Source organism: Anas platyrhynchos, chromosome 16 (assembly GCF_047663525.1).
Source record: "Anas platyrhynchos isolate ZD024472 breed Pekin duck chromosome 16, IASCAAS_PekinDuck_T2T, whole genome shotgun sequence".
In the NCBI taxonomy this organism is placed as follows: Eukaryota; Metazoa; Chordata; class Aves; order Anseriformes; family Anatidae; genus Anas; species Anas platyrhynchos.
The window spans coordinates 2,841,851-2,866,613 of NC_092602.1; the positions used below are offsets into that span (position 1 = coordinate 2,841,851).

At 43.9% G+C, this 24,763-nt stretch overlaps 1 protein-coding gene across 11 annotated transcripts in view; it reads left to right on the top strand.

Moving 5' to 3' along the window:
* Positions 1-24,763, top strand: part of KDM2B (lysine demethylase 2B) — a 101,334-nt gene that overhangs the window by 6,964 nt on the left and 69,607 nt on the right. For 5 of the 11 annotated variants that reach the window (XM_027469652.3, XM_027469661.3, XM_027469649.3 and 2 more), the window contains 5 exons: positions 2,880-2,926; positions 11,065-11,243; positions 14,054-14,160; positions 23,261-23,354; positions 24,239-24,392. In XM_027469652.3, coding sequence (XP_027325453.3) covers positions 2,880-2,926; positions 11,065-11,243; positions 14,054-14,160; positions 23,261-23,354; positions 24,239-24,392 — 581 coding nt within the window. Of the gene's footprint in view, positions 1-2,879; positions 2,927-11,064; positions 11,244-14,053; positions 14,161-19,284; positions 19,303-19,778; positions 19,931-21,377; positions 21,529-21,980; positions 22,213-22,269; positions 22,485-22,557; positions 22,834-23,260; positions 23,355-24,238; positions 24,393-24,763 lie in introns of those variants that run through there. The other 6 variants (XM_027469660.3, XM_027469655.3, XM_027469659.3 and 3 more) reach the window with 6 other exon arrangements.

Genomic DNA, 24,763 nt, shown 5'->3' on the forward strand with positions numbered 1-24,763 from the left:
ATTAAGTGATCCATGTATGTGTAGGGCGACTTTTGAGATTCAGTGGTCTATAAAATCTACACTATAAGATGATTTTTACATTTCTGATGTTTTGATTAGCTGATGATATGTGCTTCCACTTGTTTGCTGTTAAGCAGTCAGCTTGCATGTCTGTGGCTGGCAAATGTACAAATCCTCGCTGAACAGTTTGGTTACTGTGATTGGAGGCACTCTGAAATGGTACAAAATAAGATGAATGAGGAAAAAATATAATGAAACTTTGAAAATTGCTTTCAAGTATATTTTTTAACCATTATGAGATGTTACTTGTATGCCTATAGGCAGAAAGGTCCACCTGTGATCTGTTAGCAAAAGATAATTTGTATCTCTCAGAGTTTTTTGGCTGTTTCTATTCTTGTAACCCAGAGGGAGAACTCAGTTTGAAAAGATGTTGTATCTGCTATCCAGAGCTCATCCTATTAAGGACTTGAATAGGAGACTTTCTAGCAAATCTTTAAACTCTCAATAAAATGCAAGTTTGCACCACTGCACGGTAAGGCGTTTGCATTTTCTGTTTGTGGTAGCATGGTTTGTGTATAACAGAATGCTGAAAGTCTCCTCAAATGCAGTTAAGTAGAAATCTCCAGGAGTGTGTGTGTGTGTACATGGAGAAATGGGTAATTTTGCTTCTGAACCTCAAGGCTACAATTTCTCCCACAGCTTCAGGTAGGTGTAATTGTTTCTGGTTGCTTTAAGTCAGTGGGTAGTTTGCCATATTGTATTGTTCTACCCCAAATGGTATATTTTGGCGTAAAGTCAAGGCACCCTGCTATACTACTCTTCACAACTATTTTTTTTGATGTGAAATCTTTGGAAGCATTTACAGGCTTTTTTACATGAGATTAATTTGCCTGAACCTTGCATAACAGTGAGAAGCAAATATCTGCTCAGTTCTGCCTTGTTGGTGATTTGGATTTATGTTCAGAAAAACAAATGAGCTAATACTTACCGATTAGTATAGGACTAGTGACAGTCAAAAAAAAAAATTCTGCCATCACAGAGCAGTAGCAAAGCAGCCCTAATTGTATAATAGTGAGTGTGGCAGTTATGCTGAGCGAGTCTGGAGATGAAGTAGTACAGTCATTTGTGGTCTCAGCAGCCAGCAGAATTGGTTTGAATCAAAGCTGGACCTCCCAAGGTAACCCAGCTACAAAATGGGTTCTTGTACTTGAAACCTGCTGTGTTCAAGCCTGAAATCCTTCCCTTGGTGTTCGTTTTCTCTAATGTATGATACATCCTGAGACTGCAGAGGAAAAAACAAGGATATGCCAGGTGTGCTCTCCAAAGAGCTAAACAAGTAATTTTACTGTTAGGGAGGATTGTATTCTTCCAGTCTGGGTAAAGTTTATTGTCAGCTGCCGCTGGAGCTCTCAGAGTAGATTTGTTTGTATGCATCTGGGGTTGTTCTCTCTTTTGGTTCTTGAATTTTATTTTGATTCCTACAGATGTGAAAAAGATTGCCCATCTATGCATCTGACCTAAAATAAAGGCAAGCTTTGGTATTTGAACATAAGCCTGGCATATTTGTATTGCCCCCAGATAGTTCCTCCTTCTCCTACTTCTGCCTTCCTAGTGCTTGGATAAAAAGATGAGCCCTGAGTGAACCCTGAAGGTCAGTGGATTCAGGCTGTTTCATTCTGGCAAGGGAGTGAATTCCAAAGCTGGGGGGGCCCTTACAGCTAAATGCAAAGATGTGAGGGTTGGCAGAGACCTAACAAAAGATATTGTCCATCCTCTGCATCCCACCAGAGGAAGGTGATAAGGGTAAAAGTAAGTGAGCAAACAAGATCTGGCAAATAGTTCTCAAGGTGCATGCATGACACTAAGCGTATTTTTTAACTTTACCTTTCAGTGCTTTCTTAGTAGTAAAAACTCTAAATAAAAGCTTGCACATAGGCCCTATAATTCTGATTCCTAACTGAATTGTACTGGAAGTACTTGATACTAGAAGCAAGCTGTTTATCTTCCACCCACGGCAGCAGGGCAGAGCACCTAGCTGGCACTTCCCACAGGGCTGTTTCTCATTACAATTCCTTCCTCAGCTTTTGTGCTATGTGAAGTTTGAACTACCCTCATTAAGATGAAGTCAATCAACTTTAAAACCCCACTACTGTTTTTGTATTCTTTTTCCATCCAGTCTATGGGTTGCAGACTTCTACTCTCGTCCTGACACTTAAAATTCACTCACTTGATGTACATGAAACTCTAAGACATTGCCTGTGTTAGAAGTGATCATATAACATCAATGAAGCAATTATGTTTCCATTTAATTTAGCTCTGAATTAGCCCCAGCTGAATAGAATAGCAACTTCCCTACCCAACAAATACAGCTGAGCTGTCTTCTGTCAGGCGAGGAGATTTGGAATAGTCATTAAAACAAAGGCTTCAGTTCATTATTTTCGATGCTTTACTATGATGATGTGACTTTGAACAAACTGGTTTACCCTTCCATGCCTCAGTTTGTGTCCGCTGGCAGACTTAGGGAATATATTTGAGGCATGGTGAGTTGCCTAGCAGAAACGAGTCATAAAGGTTTGGGATTTCATTGAAATCACCCCAACCCCTTCCCATTCATCTCACTCCAGTGCTGCCAGTGTGCTTGAAAAGACACCTCTCCTCATTCGTTATGAGTAGGGAAACTTTCATACATTTGCCAGTGCAAGGATGTTGTGTGCCTTTAGAACTTGCACTGTCCACGCTTCAGTGAGGCCTTGCTTGATTCCACCTACTGCATAATGGACAAAGAGCACTATACATTTATTTCTCTTTTATTATGGTAACGAATGTGTAACCATACTTATCCTGACAGTATTTAACATTGCTTTCTTTGCTAATTACAGAATGCCTGACCCGGATTTCACCGTCAGAGATGTGAAGCTATTAGTGGGTAAGTTATTTTGAATGCACTGGATTAACTCTATACAGAGCGGAATTGCTTTGAAATACTTGCCCAGTTGTGTTTGTAGACATTTGTGATAACTCTCAGAATCTGGGAGAAGGCATGGAGAAGCAATTTGTAAATTAAAAAGGCTGGGGGAAACCCTAATTAGTAGTTGTGCTGACCACGCTCTGATCTCATGCTGGATAATTGGCCATCTGAAGGAGAGTGAATGCTTTTGCTCTTCTTAACAGGTGTCCTAAATATACTTTTGTGATCTTGGAAAGCAGCAGTTGCATTGATCGAGTTCCTTTTTTTGAATCTGGTGTAGAGCATCTGTTTGTAAAATGTCTGATGGGAGCCCCATCACCTTTTGCTTGTGCTCTCCTCAGACTTTATCAGTGTCAGGCCAGGTCAGCGTGTGGAGGAAGGGTTGCTGAGAGACTGAGCACAAAGCTTTGCGAACTGCCTGTCTTTGATAAGACACAAAACAGAGGAGTGGTGACTGCAATCATCAAACGTTTCCTAGCAATTTTGGCAAAAGAAAAAAATTTAAGGAAAGCTACATTTTGAGTAGGAGATTACACAGTATGTTTCTCTGAAATCTCCTTTTACTTAAGATGGATGTGTTATTTATGCTTTCTCTAAAATCATTACAGAAAAGTGATGCTGCACTCTGCTAAGTCATCACCGTGAAGCTAGCTGAGCTCTGGAGTTGTTAGCTGCAGTCCTTCAGAGACATTTAACTGCATTCTTGTTACCTAGAATTTATTGTTATTTACTTCCATTTTAACAGGAGTTAGTCTTTTAAACTAGTCCAGTTACTGCATTCTGAAAGAAGAATTTTTGAAAATTACTCTTGAGTTTAATAATCAATAGGGATATTGAGTCTGGGAAAGCTGTAGTTAAGAAAAACAAAGGAGAGGAACTTCTGCTGCATTTCTGCTGGCTGGGGTTATCTGTGGAAGAGAGGTTATCTCCAATAACCTTCCTTCACAAACAAAACTTGCTTAATTTATGGTCATTTTATAGGGCCTGGAAAATACCTCTCTGGGAGAAAATGTCAAAGTGATGTGGGAAGTGCTTATTTAGTAGCATTTCTGTTGGTCAATCTGCAGTTAAATTAGGAAATAACACGAGGGTATCGGAAGTTCTAACTTTTATGGCTTTTCTAAATACCTGCGTGTGCACGTTTGTAGATACTGAATGCCTCTCCTTGCTGTGGGAAAGCCTGGTGCATGGCCCTCGTATGCAATTTTCTGTGGATTTGCTCCATAGCTGATAAGCTGCCATTTCTGTTTCTGAAACTGCCGGAGCTGAGGCTCTGAGATGTTTTGGAACGGCGTCGTGTTGCATAACAGCGCTGTTTTTCCTGTGTAACAGTCAAAGTGTGGGAGTTGCATTTCCTCAAGATTGATGTCCCCTGAAATATTAGGGGGTGGAGATTCCTGTGTACATGGCCAGCAAAGCAGGAGGATGTTTATAAATAAAATTAGATTTATGAAACAATGGAGCAGGAATAACAATCATAATTAACTTTTAGATTAAATTAAATGTAAAAGTGTGCTGTTTCTCACAGCTGGTTCAGCAATCCATCCGTATGGTCTGGGCCAGATACTGCACGTCATTCTTTTTTTTTGTACTGTGTTTGGACAAACTCCATTTGGAGTCATTGTACTGAGCCTGTAATTTGGGCCATAACATTGTCACCTGCTGATTTTTATATTTTGAATACAGTTGATGACTTCTGGCATCACAGGTGGAAACTTCTGTTTGATTGTGGGTTTTTCTTTTTTTAAGTCTAAAATATTTGGGGAATCGACTCTAAGTTATACCTTTAAAAAAAAAAAAAAGGTTATTATGGGTTATCATCAGTCACCGTGGAGTTTGTGCTATATGCAACTGTTACATTGAGACTGAGAGCAAATGGGTGCAATTCCCATCTCTAATTTCTGGATTATGTACTAATGACTTCAGGAAACACTGGTGAACAACCTTCATAGTGCGTATCATTGATCCTTCCCCCCCCCCCCCCCCCCCACACACACACTTTTACCTTAATATATGTGTTGCACTCACTTTGTAATGTTCAAGTAAAGCAGGTGAAAAATTCTTTATTTTATTAATATCTCCCATGACCATTGCTGCGTTTTTGGCAGACTCCTCAGATATGGACCACCAGGTGGCTGTGTTTCTGAAATACAGGGTTTTCAAAAGTTTTTCAAAGCCTTGCTGAACCTGGAAGTGGAATTTATGTTTTGCAAATGTGGAGTGATCATAGCTGTGTTTGAATGTGTGGGAGTTGATGGAGAACATAGCTTGAAGAATGTTGTGTTCTGCGTAAACTTGTTAGTGTTTATTTTTAAGTGCTCATCATAATAGTATGCTGCTGCTATTTCAACTTATCCTTTGTTCTCTTTTCTTCTTAGAATCGGGTAAGTACATTTGCTACAGAACCTATTAAAGAGGTGGTGTTTTTTGTTTGTTTGTTTTTTCAAAGCACATAAATTCCAGAGGAAGGTACTGAGCTTTCGGTCTCAACTTTTTTTCTCAAATCTCACAATAATCACATTATGAATAGAAAGTATCAGCTTGGGCACCTGTAAGTCACAAGGACTTATGACATTTGTTAGACTAGATTCTTAAATTTCACTTCAAAAACTCTAGTCTGTAGCAATAATAGGGAGGAAAAACAATAGTGATTTTTCTTTTGTTTGCTCTTTGTACTTAATTGAGCACAGGTGTCCTCTTTTAAATTTAATCAGACTTCCAAAGAAACTACCATTACTTGTTGGCATTTTGTTTTGGTTTACTTTCATTGTTTAAAAATGCGGATACCAGCTGTTACTTAGTTTGATAATGTTTATGACCAGTGTGTTAGCACCCATGTATAGTGTGCATGGATAAAACACTCTTCCCGTACAGTAGCTTTGCTTTAAAGAACAAACACTTGAAACTGCACAGTTGGGATAATAGTTACAACGAGACACCTACCTGATATGAAAGATATCCAGCGTATTCTCGCAACCTGAAACAATGGACTCATTTCAGCTGTTGGAATTTGTCTCATCTGTGAAATGGCTTTGAGCCAAGAACACAAAGGGAGAAGAGGAAAGGAATTGCTGGCCTACTTAGGGACTTGAGACAACCCTTGAAAGAAGGAGACCTCTGTTGTAATTTAATAACAACTAGGCTTTATAATTTAGTTGTCTAAGGTGGATCTGATTACCAGTTCTGAGGGACATAATGTCGTTATCTCTTCATAAGTTGACTTAAAATTTGACAGTTGTTGGCCCTCCTAACATCTCCTTAAACATCTACCCCATCTGTACTAAATGTTTGAGTGTTATTGTGCAGTCTTGTTTTCACTCTTGGCATGCCATGCTGCTGTATTGTGATGCTAGTAAATGCACAGGGCTACTTAAAGAATAAGTGCACAGCAGTATCTAGTTAAGTATTACGTATTTTTACTTTATTCCAAAAATCTTGCACACTTGCAGTTGTTTTTAGATCTGCATTGTATCTTCATGTCCTTTTGTATTGGAGACTTTGTGCCTTTCTTTTTCTTCCTTTCATATTCTCCTACTCCCTTGTTTAAAAGGCTTCTAGAAGTTCAGAGAACTTAACGTTGTGGTGCTAGGCTGGAGCAGTCCCCTTGTAGGCGCAGCTTTGTGTGCCAGAATCTCCCTTCGTCTCCAAAGCTGGGCTTGCAATCCAGGCTACTGACAAAAGGGGTGATTTCAACACATGCTGAGGATTTTAAGCAGGGGGGAAGACTTTCAGTTATTGTGATCCCTGAGCTGAAGAGGTTAAAGTTGTGACCACAGCGGTCACTTCTGTAGGATCAGCAGCATTGTTGTGTGGAATTCACCGTGCACAGCCAGGCATTGTGTCAGTGGGAGCAGTGCAAGTACAGGACTTAGGCTGTTCATGGGGTGGTCTAACAACTCACAAACTTTTTTTTTTTTTTTAATTAACTCACTAAGAGTTTATTAATAGAATTTAAAAATAAAGTATAGGAGTAGCAAAGAACATGCAATCAGTCATGAATTTTGCTATTAAAATCTGGTGTAGACTGAAGTGGGCCATAATGCTTATGTGGATGGAAGATGGTTGGTTCCCTTCGTTTAGTTGCTTTGTTCTCCTCACAAGCTGTGGTGAAAAGCTTTGAAACTTTTAACTTGTATAACGATCCAAGGAAAGCAGAAAGCAGCAAAGCTCTTAATTGTGATAAAAATTTTTGCGAGATTTTCTGAAGATAGAAACTTGTCCCTTCAATTCCTGTGCTGTGCCCCTGCCAGACCACCACGTTGTCAGCCAGGCCAGCGTCTAGCTTCTGCTGCTGCTGCCCAGCGTGTGCCCTGGTACAGCATCTCTATCCCCTGTGCTGCCCATTGGCACCGCATCTAACAACACATTTTTTTGGCCTTGCCAATTAAACAGATCTAAATTGGCGTCCTGTGCTTCTCTTTCTTCACTCCCTACTTGCTGGCCCGGGCTTTGCTCTTTCTTGCAGTGAGCTTCACAAAGCTGAACCGGTAGAAACCTAACCCAGCTGTCCTCCTCCCTCACAGAGATGGGGAGGAACTTCCTATTTTTCTTCTTTTTTCCTCTGGTTTAGCTCCTGTCACTAACTGGTGCTGGGCTAAAACACGATGGGTGCAGCCACCTGCCTTGGTGGGGAGCTTCCCCCGAGTGCCTGCAGTGAGCCTTGATCCCCGGACTTCTGGGCAGTAGAATAAACAAAAAGATGGCATTTGATGCTCCCTTCCTATGTTTTTTTTTTTTTTTTTTTTTTTTTTTTTTTTTTTTAATCGTTGTTGTTCTTAGAAATAAAAGTGAAATATTATAACACCAGCCTATGTTTAGCATGTCCGCTGACTTGCCATTTTGGAAGTTGAACCGCCTCTATTTTTAGAGCCGAGCTTCCTGTTTGATCTCCCTTTAAGGTTGTCCTTTGCCTAACACAGTAAACCTCTCTGTATAAAGAGAGAAAAATGTCAGCTAAACTGGGATAGTTTTGCTAAAAACAGTCCTGTTTGTGTCCAGATATAAACAGCAGTAAATCCGCTTTGAATGAATGTTAAAATAAAAATTAAATCTCTCTAAAGTGTAGTGTCCTGAGCCCTCACGGGGTGCGCTGGGTGGGAGGACTGAGCTGGGGGTGCAGGGCAGCCACGTGCAGGCCTCTGAGCTGAACCCTTATTTCCCTTTGTTCTTCTGTGCCCTCTGGTGGATCTCAGAGCTGTGGTATGTGTTTCTTTTAACTTAAATTGTGTTTATGCTGGTTCTGAAACGTGGTGAAGGCCATTAATAGCTCCATTCGAGCAAGGGCTCCCTGCTCAGCTTCCCATCCCTCCCAAGCTAGTAAAGCTTTCAGATTTCCTAGGGCTCTGTCCCTTATTGTTCAAGTTTGGCTCCTGGTTGTAGACACCAAACGGCATCCCTTAATCAATTCTATCACAAAGGGTTAAAATAATTGATGAAACCTAGTTCTAGAGTAGCTCTGCCCAATTGATTTTACTTCCCAGCTTGCACCTCTGCAACAGATTCTTCCTGCTTTTGTCTGTGCCTCTTGTCAAAGATGGCACCTAGCTTGTCTCTTGGTTACTGGCTGTGATCCTTTGGGATTCACTTGTGCTTGATGAGTAAGCTGCTTCAGGGGAGGAAGATGTTTCTTCTTTAGGCAGCAAATCCACTCTAGTGAACCCTGGCATCGCCACTTCAACTCTGAATCACATCAGCTGCAGCGGAGGAACTGCCACCCCTTAATCCCACATCATCCGGACCCTCCACAGCCAAGAAAAACCCTGGAGAGCCAAGGATGGGGCTGGTGATGCGCTGGAGCTTTCCGTGGCAGCAGCAAGAGGTGCCCTTTGCCAGCTGCAGATCCGTGTGCGTGTGCTGAGGCGAGGAATACAGCCCCTGTGACGACAACAGGCTGCCAGGGTCACTGAGCTGCTGGGACTCCATGGGCAGCATCAGGCTTGGTGTAGTCAGAATATCTGGGAAATGGCTAACAGAGATGGTGCATCATGTAAAATGCGTGCAGACTGTCAGAAAGCCAGCCTGAACTGAGATCTCGCAGCCTCTGTGCGCTCCTTTCCCTCGTTCTTCACCTGCCTCCCCTTCTGGGTGATATTTAACCTTCTCCTAGGGGTAGAAAATAGAAGAAATAGAAACGTCTGAATATTTTCAGGAGAGAAAAAGCTGGCGGTAAGCCAGAAGTGCTGGGAAGTGGGCAGTGAGCATGAGGTTGTTAACCTGTAATTACAGGTCTCAGATTTTGCAAGCGGTGCTCCAGGACTCATTATGCATGGGCTTGTTTGATAGTACTGCGGCTTAAGAGAAAAACATCCCCTCAAATTGCTCTTTAATTCAGAAGTCAAGAGACTTCCAATTCAAACCTTAGCTCTTCTGCTCGTAATTGATAATCGGGCGTGTTTAACAAACCTGTTATTGAACTGGGCCCCGTATTTTTAATTCATCAGGTAACTGCTGATTTTTCTTTCAGAAAGGATAATTGAGAGGCTGTACAAGGTCGTCTCCAGCAAGGCTGAGATCAAACCTACACAGTACCGTGGCAGATCCCAGACTCACAGCCCTTCAAATACAATTTTTCAGTACCAGTGTGCTTAACCCCTCTGGGCTGTAGCCCCTGCTTTAATCCCCTAGCCATGGAAGCGACAAATCAGGCAGTGTCTAATTCAGGGACTGTTTAACAGGGCTTTGCTGCAGTTGATAATTGTTGAGTAGAAAACAGACCTTCTCCCTAGGTAGTAAAACTAGCAGTTAAAAAAAAAAAAGCAAACAAACAAAAGCTAGATTTAATGTGCCTTGTTTCAAACACACGAATACCGAATATAACGATTCTGCTTTTTCAGACATAACAGAACTTTCTCCCCATCCTGCCTCAAGGTGGCAACACTAGGTACAGTCCTGAGCTCAGACCGAGGAATCAACTCCTGTTGCAGCAGTGTTGCAGCACAGTTTGAGTGACAGGCCAGTGGGGCTCTTCCAGATTTACGCTGTATATATATATTTTTTTTGATTACAAAGCTTTATGGTCTTGAGTTCCTTTCCAGAATCGTTATCGCATCTGTCACTGTCATTGCTATCAGTGGCTAAGGATGGTTAATGGAGTGATGAAATCCAAGCTATCATTCTTGCTGAAATACTGTTCCCAAGCACACAATAGGCCAGGTGCTGTAACTGTTAATAATTCCCTCTGATGGCATAATGTAGCCCCCCTCCCCCATTTTGTGTTAACATTATTTATTTAGAGTTATTTCTTCAGCAATGAAAATTGGTTTGGAGTGATTTTTTTTGGAAGTGTCAGGAGTTTGTTTGCTGGAATCCTCTCCTGGAACTGAGGCGCGTCTCTCATAGGCTGCCTTTTGCTCACACGTGAATGAACTGCTAGTTAAATTTCTGGGAGAGGTGAAACCTTCCAGTTGGCCGAAGAGAAGATTGTGGATTAATCTGTGTAAAGCTGAAGGCTCGCCTAAAACTGCTGTTCAACATTCTGGTGCTAATGAGGCTTGTCTGTCTGCCACTCAAGAAGCTGGAAGGATGTCCTGTAGTTTTTGGTTGGAGATCCAAAGTGGGGGCTCCCTCATGCAGGGCATTTACTGCTTTCAACTCCACCACCACCAACTGGATCCAGAATATTTGGCAATCTGTATGAGGTGTTCAGCAGTTGATAGCATCCAGTTATGCAAGGTAGTTTGCTCTTTATGGATAATTTTTGTACACGAGCAAAAGCATCTTGAGAGGCATATGGATGTTTAGAAAATTGCGGAGTATGATTTGGAGAGCCGTTTGTCTTGCATGCCCCCTGCTACCATTTTATATCAGTTCTTCATAGATTTTAATGTACTTCTGCTCGTGCCATCTATGTAAAGGAGGGAACTACTCTCTCCACCTCTCCGAAGCAGACTCACCAGGTGACTTGCTCAGTGTCATACTCGGCACGCAGCCCAGTTCCAGGTTAGTTCCCTGCTGACCGTTTGAGCCGCTCAGGACTTGTGGAGGGTCTGATGCTGGTCTCTTGTCCTCTAATAGCAGTTACCCTGCAGTTGTTGAGAATTTACCCATTGAAAGCGAAGCAAAGACAAATGTTCAGGAGTGTTTCTGTCTGTTTGCAGGAAGCCGACGGATAGTGGATGTGATGGATGTGAACACACAGAAAGGTGTTGAAATGAGCATGTCTCAATTTGTGAGGTACTACGAAACACCAGAGGCCCAGCGTGAAAAACTCTACAATGTCATCAGCCTGGAGTTCAGTCACACGAAGCTAGAGAACATCGTCAAGCGCCCCAATGTGGTAAGGGATCCTGTGGGGACAGTGTTTGTTTTCAGCTTCTTCCCAGTCACCAGTTGCTTTGTGAGAAATAAAGCGTGGAGTTGTGGGATGAGCACTTGAGACAAAGTGAGATGAAGCACCTGCAACTCTTGCCCATTCAGAATTGCGCTTTTACCTAAGTAGAAAGCCGGTCTCCTTGACAGTGGAACTTAAATTACATGAATTAGGTACCTGGTGAGCTCTTAATCATGCAATTTGTACAGATACGTAGTTCTTCTGGAGGTATTTAGGGGGAATTGCAAAATTAAATACCTGTCTATTGTCTTTTGGTGTTCATGTGTAAAGGTAGCCTAATCCAAAATAACAGTAGAACTTTTTTTTTTTTTAATTCCTATCTTTATATTTTACATTTATTTGTGTGCATTTTAGAAAGATGGAGGGCTCTTGTGACTTTATTACCCGATGGAGTCACCGGCAGTGACACCATGATCTTTATTAATAAGATCATTTCATTTATCACTAAAACATGGCCATGTGTGGGTGAGGATGAGAGTGTCAGCTCAGTAGTACACAGTGATGCAGCAGAGGAATTGGCGTTGGAGGTTTCAAAGTGTCTTCTCAGGACACTTGGCAGAGAATTTGGATATCAGTCCTGGTTGTTCAGAGGACAAAGCAACTTCTCAAAGCAGAATGAGTGCTGCTCCTTCCCTTTCAATCTGTTCCTAGTACTGGATGATCAAGGTGCTGCTGGGTTTGAAACTGTAGCTCTATGATGCTTTATTTTCAAACACTTTTCTCATTTCTAAATGCTGTTCTAGTTACACCAGCAGTTTTTTTTTTTCACTGGGGACATCTCTTGCCTATGCAAACAATACAAACACCACACTTATGCCTGAACAAGTCACAAATAGATGGCTGCTCTAATCACTGATTTCTGGATGTAATTCTTAAGTAGGCTTTTGTGTTCTGTTACGCACATATCACAACTTGAATATTAAGCACATATTTAGAAGTTTGGGCAGGTTTTTGTTGTCATTCAGACACCAGCAGGCAGTTTGGAGGTGCTCTGGGGAGTTTATGGTGTTGAGCTGATCCTAGTTTTTCCAAGCACATCATGCTCACTGAGCTTTTAGAACATCTGTGTAAATTTCCTGGGTGTTCAGGACTGAAAAATGCAGTTAGGTACCTGTTACCGCGTGGAAATGAATATTTCATGTCTATTTAATATAGCCTGGGTGCACAGTGGTTTGTAAAAGCAGCGATATTTGGATCTTGCATCTCTGTTAGGCACTGAAGTGAGCGATAGAAGAGAGGGTACTGGGGGCTGTGAGAAGCTCGGTACACCAAGTCAGATACTAACCAAATACTACCTTGGTAGGAGTGGATCCCTTGAATGCTGCAGGGCTCTTTCAGCCCACGTAAGGCAGAAATACTTGATTCATGTTCCCTATTGTGTAAAGGACTGTGGGCTGCAGTTCAGGATGTGGGAATTACTTCAGAATCTGGGCAGTACCCATCAATTTTGTTTTCACGTACAGCCGTGATATTAATGGAATTGGTACTACTTCCACTGGCAGCACGATCTCCCCTTGCCTCTTCACAAAGTACTGTCTGTTATCAGCAGTACCAGGTGCAGATGGACAAATAGCTGAAAGCCAACTCCAGCCTGCAAGAATTTACCACGCTGGCTGCAGTATCATGAAAATGCTCTGGGGATACAAGCTGTTGGGCTGGCTCTTACAAACAGCATTCTTGTGATATTTTGGGCCTTTTAAAAGACCGAGCAGTCAGGATGCTAAGTCAGGTGTTGCCCATGACTGAATTAGACCTCTCAGTTCTTGCTGCACACAGGCAGAGGACGGCTTTGTGACCAACACTTAGGATAGGACTTGCATCCTTGTTGACCCACACAGGGAGATTCATTCGCTCATCTAAAGTTTTGGAGCTGGTTCAGGATGTGCAGCCACGCTGTGGCCAAATGCAGCACTGCACCTGCCTGGCTGGACTTCCCTACTTCACTCGAGTTTCCCGTTTTGAAACCTGCACGTGATCCACTTGCATAATCAGAAGGGAGTGTTATGGATACCCAGCACAGGCTCCATCGTTAAACAGACCAAAGAATGAGTCATGGGCTTGTCCTTGCTGTGGCTGCGATGGACAGAGCGAGCAGTTCGTGCTCTGGCATCCAAAGAAGATTTGTTGCAGTGTCCCTGAACAATCTTCAGTTTCCATCTCCTCTTCATCTTGCTGGCAATGTCTTTCTCACTGCTCAGCATTCACTGTTTTCCTTCCTAAAAGTTTGGCTCTTGGACAAGAACTTTGATGAATTTTATTCCAAGGTAGAACAATGAAGGAGATGCGTGGTAGGCAATAATGTAATTATCCAAATCAGAATGTCCAAAACAATGGGGTTAATATTCCTTGAAATGTAAGGCATCAGAGTAATGCAATCTCTTTTCTGTTTATATTTCAAAGTTCACAAATGCAGTTTCTAGGATACTGGCTACAAAAATGTATTTGAAAACAGACAACAGGTGATGCTGAAAGAGGTTATGATGCTCACAGGTGCCCAGAGGCCAAACTTAACACCCAGTTAGATCAGTGGTAAAGCCCTCCTTAATCTGGGCTGCACAGGGCTGAGTTGCAGGGATGAAGTACTGCTCCCAAACAAGTTGGGTCCCAAGGACTCTCACTGCAATGGTGAGGTTCTCACTGTCTGTGAGCATCTGCCAGCTGCTGATCTGCTGCTGTTGCTGTTAGAGGTTTAGACAACAGGAGTAAATCCTACCACATGCTCAGTGACTAACACTTGATTTTGGTGGCACTTTCAGGTGGACTTAGTCGACTGGGTGGATAATATGTGGCCACAGCATTTGAAGGAGAGACAGACGGATGCTACCAATGCTATTTCAGAGATGAAATACCCCAAAGTGAAAAAGTAAGTTTTTTTTAAGTCTTTGAAATACTTTCCTCTTGACCTCCTTGTTTAATTCCTTTTGAACTTAAAAGCTGGTAGGAGAGGAAATAATGATTTATTTATTTTTTTCAGTGAGCAGGAAGGGGGATTGATATGGTTGACCTGCATGAGCTGTGTAATACTGATAGACTGCTCCAAGCTTTGAAGGAGAACAATTTTGTATTTGAGAACTTTATAATGGATACATCATGTTCTTAAAGCCTGTGGTGAAGTTCTTTAGGAACAGAATATTCTATTTTTTCTCTGTATTAATTTTAAAAGTTCTCAACACGTTTTAGTCTAAATATTTTTAATTGAGAAGCAATCTATAGTTTTAATGCATTTTTAAGCAAATCCCTTCAAAAAGTGCCTTTATCTCTTTATTTCTCAGTTTTGAGCAATTGTTCTGAAATGGCAGGCTATCTCTGATCTGAAATAATACTGATGTGAGGGGTGGTCAAACACTGCAACAGGCTTCCTAGTGAGGTGGTTAGTGCCCCATGTCTGTCAGTGTTCAAGAGGCCTTTGGATAATGCCCTTAATAGTATGCTTTAGCTTTTGTTTAGCCCTAAGGTGGCCAGGCAGATGTACAGGATGATCTACAAAGGTCCCTTCCAACTGAACCGTTATGTTTTATTCTCTAAAAGTGCTCCCTAAAGATATCATTTCACAGGATACAGATGTGCCATACAACTCGCACAATATAATTCAAAGTCCTTCCTCTGTGGACTGGGTTCAGATCCTTCCCAGGTTCTAAATTACTAATGGCTGAAAAGTTATTAGCTGAGAGATGTTTTGCAAAATGACCTTGCAGTCCATTTTTAATAGGTGTGGATCTCCCCCCAGCTTCGTCACCCCCATTCACAGGGGTTGTAGGGGAAGTAGGGGTTGCTGCTAATAATATAATAGCTGTTGACCTGTATGGCCAATGAACAGCATTTAATCCTGGAAGCCCTAAGCTGCCTTCAGTGCTGTTTCTGGTTTAGACGCATTTTCTATTGGCCAGACCTAATGCTGGCAGCATCCCAGGCTCTGTTGTTGAACCGACCTCTCGTGTTTTGCAAACCGCTTAGAACTGTTTCCAAACTGTAATGTCTAAAATAGATTGATACCAACATATACAAAAGAGTGTGCAGTCACAAAGTGATACGCAGCATTTAGTCTCTTACTCTAAAAATACATGTTCTGGAAGGTGCAGGTCTCCATAACAGAAGGGGCTTTGTGGCAAGCACTGGAGGGAAGCCCTGTCCTGTAATGTGCTCAGCACCACCGATTTTGGTGGAAGTCAAAGCTGCTCTATCCTGAAAAAGTAAACTGCTTGTTAGGGTAACCAGATAGGGATGGAAGTGCCAAATTTCATGCGTGCATTTAGAAATGTCCTAAGTGACTTGCCTAAGGTCACACGATCAGTCAGTGTCAGAGCAGAAATAGAACCCAGGCAACTTGCTTCCCAAGTGGTTAGTCTACTAAATAACATGCTTTGTTTATAATAAGCTAAAACTAAGATTCAGGGCTTCAGGATTCCTGGGCTGTACAAGGTAAGAAGTAAGGAAAACTGTCCCTTTCCTAGTACAGGCATTCTCCAGATGCTGAAAATAAAAATGCAGCAAGTAAACAAAACAAGGCAGAAATGCTTTAAAGGATAAGGTAACAACATGACTAACAGAATTTAGCAGAAAAAGCAGAGTATATTCTTGCAGTTCACTACTTGCATCATGAAATGCCAGATGGTAGGTTTCAAAGAGGGATTTTAGAGAAGTAGCAATTCAACAGATTCTGACATGGAGCTTTTCCCATTTGTGGGGGATGGCCTAGTAGAAAGGAAGGGATGGCTGATAAAGAAGCAGACACATAGCCATTGAGGTTGCTGTCAACTGGCAAAGTGAAGGTGGAGGTTGACAGCTTGATAAACTAGTAGATGGGATAGGTAAAGGGAAGCTAATCAGTGAAAGACTAAGTGCTTGAAATGTGAAAACAGTTTGTTGTGGGTAAAAGGAGTTACTGTGCGTGAGGATTAAAGGCAAGGGTGATGCAGCTGGAGTGAGGGTGTATGAGGATGATGCTAGATGACGATTACTAGCATCATCTAGCAGAAAGGCTAGAGAGATGATTTCCAGCACTGGTGGCACAAAACTCTCATTGGTTTGAAGAAGCATTAAAGATAAAATTAAAAACAAACATTGATAGCCCAGGAACATGAAAGTAGTTGTCCTGGATCGGAACAAAGATGCTTGGAGCTCAGTAACCTCCCTGCTGCTGCACGCTGTCGTAGCTGCTCTGAGAGAAGTGTGAGAACAGTGTGAGTATAAAATGGTGCTGCCCTTCAGTAGACTTCTGAACTTCCACTGTGTGCAGCTCAGGCAGGGCCTTTCTGAGGTGGAAGTGGTTTCTGTGTGCTCAGTTACTCAAGAGATTTCTCTTCCATGAACTTGCCCAGTTTAAATATGAACTCCTCCAGAGATTAGCTTTCTCCATCCCTGGAAATTCAGATTGACCCTTTTCTGTATGGATACCAGTCCCAACTATTGCTGGGAGTACCCACAGGGCACGAGCCCTTATTAAAGAGATTGTGTTCAATCATGGAGCTAAATGTCAGTGCTGTCACTTGCTTCACGTGACCCATTCTTTTTCTGTGAATCGCCGATATTCATATTCTTTAATACGGACTGTTGTTGCTTAGGAATCGGATTGTTTTATTTCATTCTTGTTTTAAGCGTGCTCATAATACCAGGAGTTTGCAGTATGCGATACCCACCATTAACGTGTTCCCTACAAACAAAAAGCACTCCAGCGAGCGCGTTGCGGTTTTGCAGACACAGATGGCATTACCAGACACAAATGTCTGTCTTGGCTCCTGCACGTCGAGTTCCGTGCTGGGAGTGAAGTTAGAGAACGCTCCATCTGCTGCGCTGCTTCAGTTACTAGGAGCACTACAAGCGCTGGAGACCGCCCTGGCTTTCACTTGGACTTGCACCATTAACTTTAAAAATAAATAAATAAAAAATCAGGGTAATAAGGTTATACTTCTATCTGTAAGTAAATGACTACTTTCCTAACGAGAGCCTTAGAGGACTGAATTAAGTGGGGCAAGAGTTTATGTCGAAAATATGTAAAACTTTCAAAGTACTACCTCTTAAGCAATAAGGCAACAGGAGAAATCAGGGGGCTGGCCAGCTGAGACTGCAATGTGACAAACTTCAAACTGATAGAAGTTGGCATTGTCCCTGAAAAAAAAACAGTCCTGTGCCCACATTGTCCCATCCTCATCGCTAGAACATGCCGTTGTGCAGCTGCAAAGTAAACTGGACTGGGGACTGGTCTGGCTGCAAACTGACTCAGAAATAAAGAAAAATTGGTTAGTTTTCAGGCCATCCTAACCACCACATGGCTGCATAAATGCTTGTGCCAACCGGAGGGCAGTGCAGAAGTGTGAAAAAATCATAGCAGTGGGATCGTGGGCAAAGCCCTTCTGCAGCTTGCGCGAGGTGCAGGGCCATGAGAGAGATGTTGGGGAGCAGAGAGCTGCTCAGTGCTGCTGAGATGAGGAAGCCTGTTTGCACAGCAGCTGCAGTCAAATAGCAACTGTGCCAGGACACCACAGCTATAGAAACAGTAACAGGCATTTCTGAAAACTTGATAAAGTTTGCACTGGGGAGCAAATGAGGATGAAACCCTCAGCCCCTGCAGCATGCTTTTTGCCTTCAGAATTCTTCCTATTAAAATACCGAAGCACTGCTGTAATAGGTCTTTTGTATCGCTGTTATCCTTCAATTAAGGATGGGCTATTTTACATGCAACATCCACCTGTTCACAGAAGGGTGCTGCTCTGATACTATATACTCCGTGTTAGCTGTTTCTTCCTCTGCCAGGCTGTTATTCACTCATCCATTCCTTTCTATTCATCTCTTTACTGAGCAGGAATGGATTTAAGCAGATGCTAAAATGCTTTTCAAACTGCGGTCTAGTTGGAAGCTGAGGGTGTGCCTCTGGAGACAGAAATTGCCCTTTGATTTGAGGGAGTTTGCAGGTCCTGCAGCGCAACCTGGCACTGGTTTAAGCATTTGTGATACTCACATGCACTTTGTGTGCCATTTTTGAATAGCTTTGGATAGAAAACTACTCTACAGATGTAATTAAGGACAAGAAAATTGGGCCAGTAAGCACAAGTTCTCAGTCAAACTTTTTAAGCTAGCAAAGTAAACAGAATTTAACGTCTTCAAGTCGATGCATTAGCCTGGGATCCTCTTGGAGGATCAAGGAGCAAGTCCAGCTTGGAGGACTTGCAGTGTCATGCATATAACTGAAATAAATGCTGGCGTTGAGAATCGCTTGTGGTGAAGCTGAAGCCGAGCAGCCATGTCACAAAGATGGAGAAATGAGTTGCATTTGCACAGGCACCAGAAGGCTGCTCCAGCTCCACGTGCTCACAGGGCAGCCAGGCCAGGTCTGCGGCAAATCGGCAGGTTGGTTCGTCTCCTTGCACCCACCACTGCCTCCTCAGAAATGTAAGCTTCCAATTAAAAGAGAGGCCTCTCGGATCTTAAAGTTCAAAGGTAACCTTCCCAGCATTAGCTGGACACGAGCTGTAGCGGCGAGGTTTGCAGGCAGCCTGAAATGGTAGCTGGGTGCAGTTCTGCTGTTCCTCTCTGCGGGCTGCTCGTGCCAAAATCTGATGGCTGGAATGTAAATAACTCCTTCCCTGCGAAGTCCCCGCATGCGGCGGGAGGCACGCGGGGATCGTGAGCGCTCCAGGGCTTGGTATTTCACCAGGGCTTGGGGTATTACTGACACCTTGGTTGGGAATGGGGTGAGGGTGGGATGAGGATGGTGCCACCGCTTCACAAAATCTCTGGTGCAGGCTGAGGTGAATGGCAGAAAATCTGCTTGCTCTTATCTGGGGTGTTGTTTTTGTCTGGCTGACTCAGATCGTAACCCCCCTCAGGGCAGGAACCGGCTCTTTTATGTGCTTTTTGAAGTGCCTGGCGCACGCACCCAGCTTAATGATTAGTTACTACTTGATCTTGATAGGTGCTGCTTTGCTCGCACCTCAGGCTGGAGGAGCGGCTCTCTGAGGGGGGAACGGGGCTGTGGGGCTTCGCTGGGCCCTGGGGAGAGCGGCTGCAGGTGGGTGCCCGCCATGAGGGGACACCAGGGCCCCCTTCTGTGAGGGGAAGCTGTGGCCGTGAGGTGAGGGGAGCCCGGGGCCATGAGGGGAGGCCGCGGCCATGAGGTGAGGGGAGGCCGGAGCCCTTTGGGCCTTCCCTGCTGAGGGGAGCCCCAGGCTGAGGAGGCCGAGCGGGGGCCCTGTGGGGCTGGGGGCGTTGCAGGCCGGCCAGCAGCGGTGTCTCCCGGGTGACAATGGTTTCTTTTGTCTGGCGGCGTAATTTGTGGCTTTCGGTTATGGGGCCCCTGTGTGGGAGCACTGCTGCTGCTGCTCATGGTGGGGGGGGTCAGGCCCGTTAGGAGCGGGGCCTGCTCCTTCTCCCCCGCTTTGGCACTTGCAGCTGGCTCATGGGTGTGCGGTATTCGGTTTCAGGCTTAGGGATTTCAACCAGCCGGCGCTGCTCCTGGGAGGAAGGAAGAGTGAGCTATACTTTTCTCATTGGCCCGAACAAAAAACAGAAGCCTCTGCTGGGGTTTGGGAGTGGTTTATGGGCTGAGCTCAGTGGCAGGGGAGCCCTCGCAATGCCAGAGGGAATAGAGCCGTATGGTGCGCTGTGCCTCTTGCGAGAGACAAGGAGCTCAGCTCAGGGTAATGCTGCCTCCGCGTGTGCTCACGCGTCTCCCCCGAGTTCATGTGCATGTGCCTTGCGCCTTTGCATTTCCCTGCCTGCGCGTGTGCCTGCGCCTGTGCGCGTCCGCATCCCGGCGTGTCTGCTGCTGTCTTTGTTTCTCTGTTTGCTTGCGGGTTCGGAGCTCTGTGTGGCGAGTGCATTGTGGGTTTGCCTGGGAGTGCGGTGGCCGCGCTCGCTCCCGGAGCGCTGCCTCTGCCTTGTTCCTGCGTGCCCAGCTGCTCCCCGTGTTCGCTCAGCGGTTTGTCCTCGCTTGCAGCATCCCCCTCAGCTCTTTCGGGGGGTCTCTGTGGTTGTTCTTCCCTGTGAACTCGCAGGTTACTCCATGTTCCTTCGCACCGTTTCGCTAACTAACAAATCCTCCCAGGTTTTGGGGGGAAAGCTCCCTTTTCCCTCGCACCACAAATCCTTCCTCCAAAATAACAGGACGTTAACCTGAACGATTCCAGGCTGGTGGAGAGCATAAAACAAACTCTTCAGTGGGGAAGGGAAGCTCCCCCCCCACCCCCCAAGAGATTACAAGCAGCTGCATATTTTAAAACCTGAACTGATGCTATGCAGGGAGATAAAAGTGGAGCATGCAGGGGCTGGATGTGGTGAGGAAAATTAAAGTTGGGGCATCCTTTTGCATCGCCTGTGCTTTCAGGGTGTACATCTGGCAAGCTGCTCTGCCCGAGTGCCGCCTGGGGCTGTGCTCCTCTCACCCACGTTACCTGCTCCGGCCCAGGGTGCTGAAGCTGCAACCTGGAGGCGCGCAGCGGGATGTAGTTTCCAGATTTCTTTCAACATGGATGCTGTGTGATGGCTCTTTTTTTTTTTTTTTTTTTTCTTTTCTTTCCTTTTTTTTTTTTTCTTTTTGGGCGGGCGTGTGTGAGGGGGAAAACCTGAAAAGTTGAGCCGTTCCCCGAATTAGCAGCTGTTAAGCGATGAGAAACCGCTCGCTGAGGTTAGAGCGGAGCGGTGTAAGATTAGCCGTGGCGTGGAGCTGCGCGGGGCCCATGTGACTGCGGTGTACATTGGAAGAGGAAGCTGTAGAGGTCAATGCAAAGGCATTGTGCCAGGCTCTGGCAACGAGGGACGTTGCTGGATGGCGGAAGATCGCTTTTCAGGCTCCCCAGCCCTTCGTTAGCTCCTTGGGGCTGGACAAAAGCAGCCCTGTTCGATGAACAGCAGAAATTAAACGTGGAATGGCTCGTTTGCGGATGGAAAGGAAAACTGTTTGCTTTCCAAATGCTTTGTAGGTTTTTGTTAACCACCATGTGTGGCTCTTACACTGAGCCCACCTTTATTGGGGTGGAAATTGCACTTAGAGGAGTTTCAAGAAAATAACAACAACAAAAAGTTGCGTGTTCACCGTTCTCTCTGCCATGGTGTTTTCTCACGAAACTAATTTTTAAACGCTTGGATTTGATGGTAGGATAAATCCCACTATTTTGTCTTTGAATACAAACAGATCAACAGCTTCAGCTTTCTTTTATTGGCTGTTGAGGACTAAAATCTGGCTGGTGCAAGGCCATTTTCGCCTTTTAGAACGCCTCGTGTCAGCGGGCAATTGTAGGTAGGTAGCCCAGGCTTAGAAAATTGTTGTTAATGTGATGAATTTTACATCTGACCTTTTGCAAACTGACAATAATTGATTCCATCAGGATTTTAATTTTTACTGAAAAACAATGGTTCTCAGCACTGCCCGCAGACTGCGAATTTCCATGTTGTTTTTTGTTTTATTAGCAATTATTCAATCTGTGACTTTTTGCAGCTTGGCTCGAAGAAAACCAACTTCCTTTCCGGGCTCCTTTTATTGTTTTTAATTTCTGTCTGACTTGTAATCAACAACATCTTGGTAGAGAAAAAAAAACATAAAAGGAGAAATAAATAATAAAAAAAATGTATTTGGGAGGGAAGGACTCATATTTTGAAATGGAGCATATTGAGAGTCTAGACAGCTTCTTGGCTGGCTGTGATTTTTGAAGCATCTGAAATACCCCAGGGGCGGAAAAAGCTCTCTTCCTGCTCCTGCAGGAGGACGGATTCCAGAGCGGGCGAGGGGCGAGCGGCGTAATTGCGCCAGGAGAGGCTTTAATTGCGAGACGGAGGCGCAGGACCTTTCGAAGCCCGCAAATCGACCGTCTTCATGACAGCATTGCGCACGGGTCCGTCAGCTGGGCTCGGGATGTGGTTGCTTAGCAGCGGGCTCTTATGTGCCCACCGCCGCGCTGATTTGCCAGCCTCCCGCAGACACATGGTAAGGTCCTTTCCAGCCTATCATCTAGAGGGACTTCTGCACGCCGCCTGCATACTGCCGAGATTCTCCCTACCTGACTGTGATGAGAAAAAGACACAGTTAAACGAAACCTGTTTTCTTTCTCCTTTTTATTTTTTTCCTCCAACTCCCCTTCTGGTACTGTTTCCGTAACCAAAAAAAAAAAAACCAACAAAAAACAACCAACAGCCTAATAATAATAACAATAATAAAAAAAAAAAGCCATGAAACGGAGACCGGAACAAGGAAAAGAGGTTAGTGGGTTAAGTGGTGTGTGTTTCCTGCGTTTGCAAAGGTGCCTATAGTGAGAAGGGCGGCTGTGTTTCGGCCATTAGTTACAGATGGTGGCTGGAGGCTTGAGATTCGTGCAGCGAGATGAGCGCTCGTGTGTATCTTGCCAGTGATGTCGACTTTAAACCGCTCTGAAAACCTGAATCAAGACGGCATAAAAAAATAGAGGATTTGATAATACTCAGCGCTGCTGCCAGCTGGTTCCTTTATGCCTTTTGATGCAGAAATGCCTAGAAATGTGAACAAAAAGGAGTTAATCTGCCAAATGAGGTTTCTGTCCCCAGGTCCTTGCGGAAATGGCATTAGTGGCAAGTAGGTAATTAAACGTGTGGGAGGATTTATAAGCAAATTAGATTTTTCAAAACTTTGCTCTTTGAAGCTATTTGTGTACAACTTTTGCTGAAGGTTGTGTCTCAGGGCAAAGGAGAGCATTAAAGAGATCACCCCAGGGATAGGCAGTGGCATCAGAAATATTTCTGAACAACATAACTTATTATTTTTCCATTCCTTAACTCTGAAAGCTTTCTTTCTAGTTGTATGAGCAGCAGACTCAAACTTCAAGATGCACGTTTTTCAGCAGAAACCTAATTATAGTTACTTTGAGACAAAAAAAGCACTGTACTATAAATGCAAAAACTTGAGTGGATGGAAACAGTATCACACATGTTACCTCTGCAAATTAAGGCATGAAAAATACTGTTTCAGACTGATTCATTTTTGTCCTTTGCTCTGTTTTCAGGTACTGTTTGATGAGTGTGAAAGGATGCTTCACTGATTTTCATATTGATTTTGGTGGCACTTCAGTGTGGTATCACGTTTTCCGTGGGGGGAAGGTAGGTGAACCTTGTCTGAAATCTATTGTTAATCCTCTGTGCCTGTTGTGGAGGGATGGGGTTGCTTTCTTTCATTTTTCACTTTTTTTTTTTTTTTGGCTAGTCAGTTAGCAGTCTATTTCGTTTACCTTTGTTGATGTACATGGAGTGTGCTGAACTAGAAGGACACCATTCACCTTTATGAAACAAGCAAGTGCTTTATTTGAAATATCTCATGTGTTATTCCTTGGTGGTTTTATGCTTGTTATTGCTGAATGGTTTAGAGGCGTCTTGCAGTGAGTACATGGCTGTGTGTACCCTTGTTGGGTCAGAGTGCCCTCATAAGTCTCCTTCTGTAGCTAGAGCTTTTCAGTTTCCTATTAGAGATTCTGTGTTCCTTTAGTGTGCACACCCGGCCTGAAATATTGCAGAATACAGAAATGATAGAATATACAATGTGTGTGGCTACGTTCACATCTTTGCTATTTTAGGTTGCTTTTTCCTCATTCTAGTGTAGACAGCATATGGTGGGCAGTGAAGGAAATACAGCAGATTGAACATCTTTGTGGTACAGGCACTGGTCATCTGTGTACAGTGAAGTTGTGCTATGCCAACACGTTGTTTTGAACTGAACGTAAACTGTGCAGGCAGCTTTTGAATAAGATGCTTCACGGAAGAGAGATGACAACTGACAGTTACCTTGACGTTTCCAGCCCCTGTACTAATTGCTGCTGCTGTCTGCTCTGGATTTCTATGTACAGTACCTGGAAATCACGTTTTTTATGCAGAAAGCAGGCTGGGTGCTATGCATTCATTCCCCTAACACACGATAAACTCCTCGGAATTTTTCAGTTGCGTGTTTTTGTTGATTGTTGGTAATAGTTAAATCGTTGCTTTATTTTTAGATCTTCTGGCTGATTCCGCCTACTCTGCAGAATCTAGAACTTTATGAAGAATGGGTGCTCTCAGGAAAGCAAAGTGATATCTTTCTGGGAGACAGGGTGGAAAGATGCCAAAGAATTGAGCTGAAGCAAGGCTATACGTTCTTCATTCCTTCAGGTATCGTTTGTTAACTGGTTTTGGAATCACTGGAATTGTGCTTGACTAACAGTTGTCTGTAAAACAATTCTTCACATCTGAACCCCATGCTGACCTCTGTATTTCCTGGGCAAAGGAAAGGCAAGGAGCTGAATGTGCTTGATTTACCAGCAGAGAGAGGACTTGGGTCCCTGGGGCTGTCAGTCCACCTCTTCTCATCGGGGTCTTTTGTTACTGTTATTTGTCTTCTTGGACGGGTACTTTTCTGTTTTTCTTATTCTGAGGTAAAACCGGTGTTAAATGTATTCAGTGACCAGAGATGTCAAGCCTCTGGCACTCTTCTGGCAAGTTTCACCTGCGGTTCAGGAACCTACTTCTTTACCTCTGTCTGT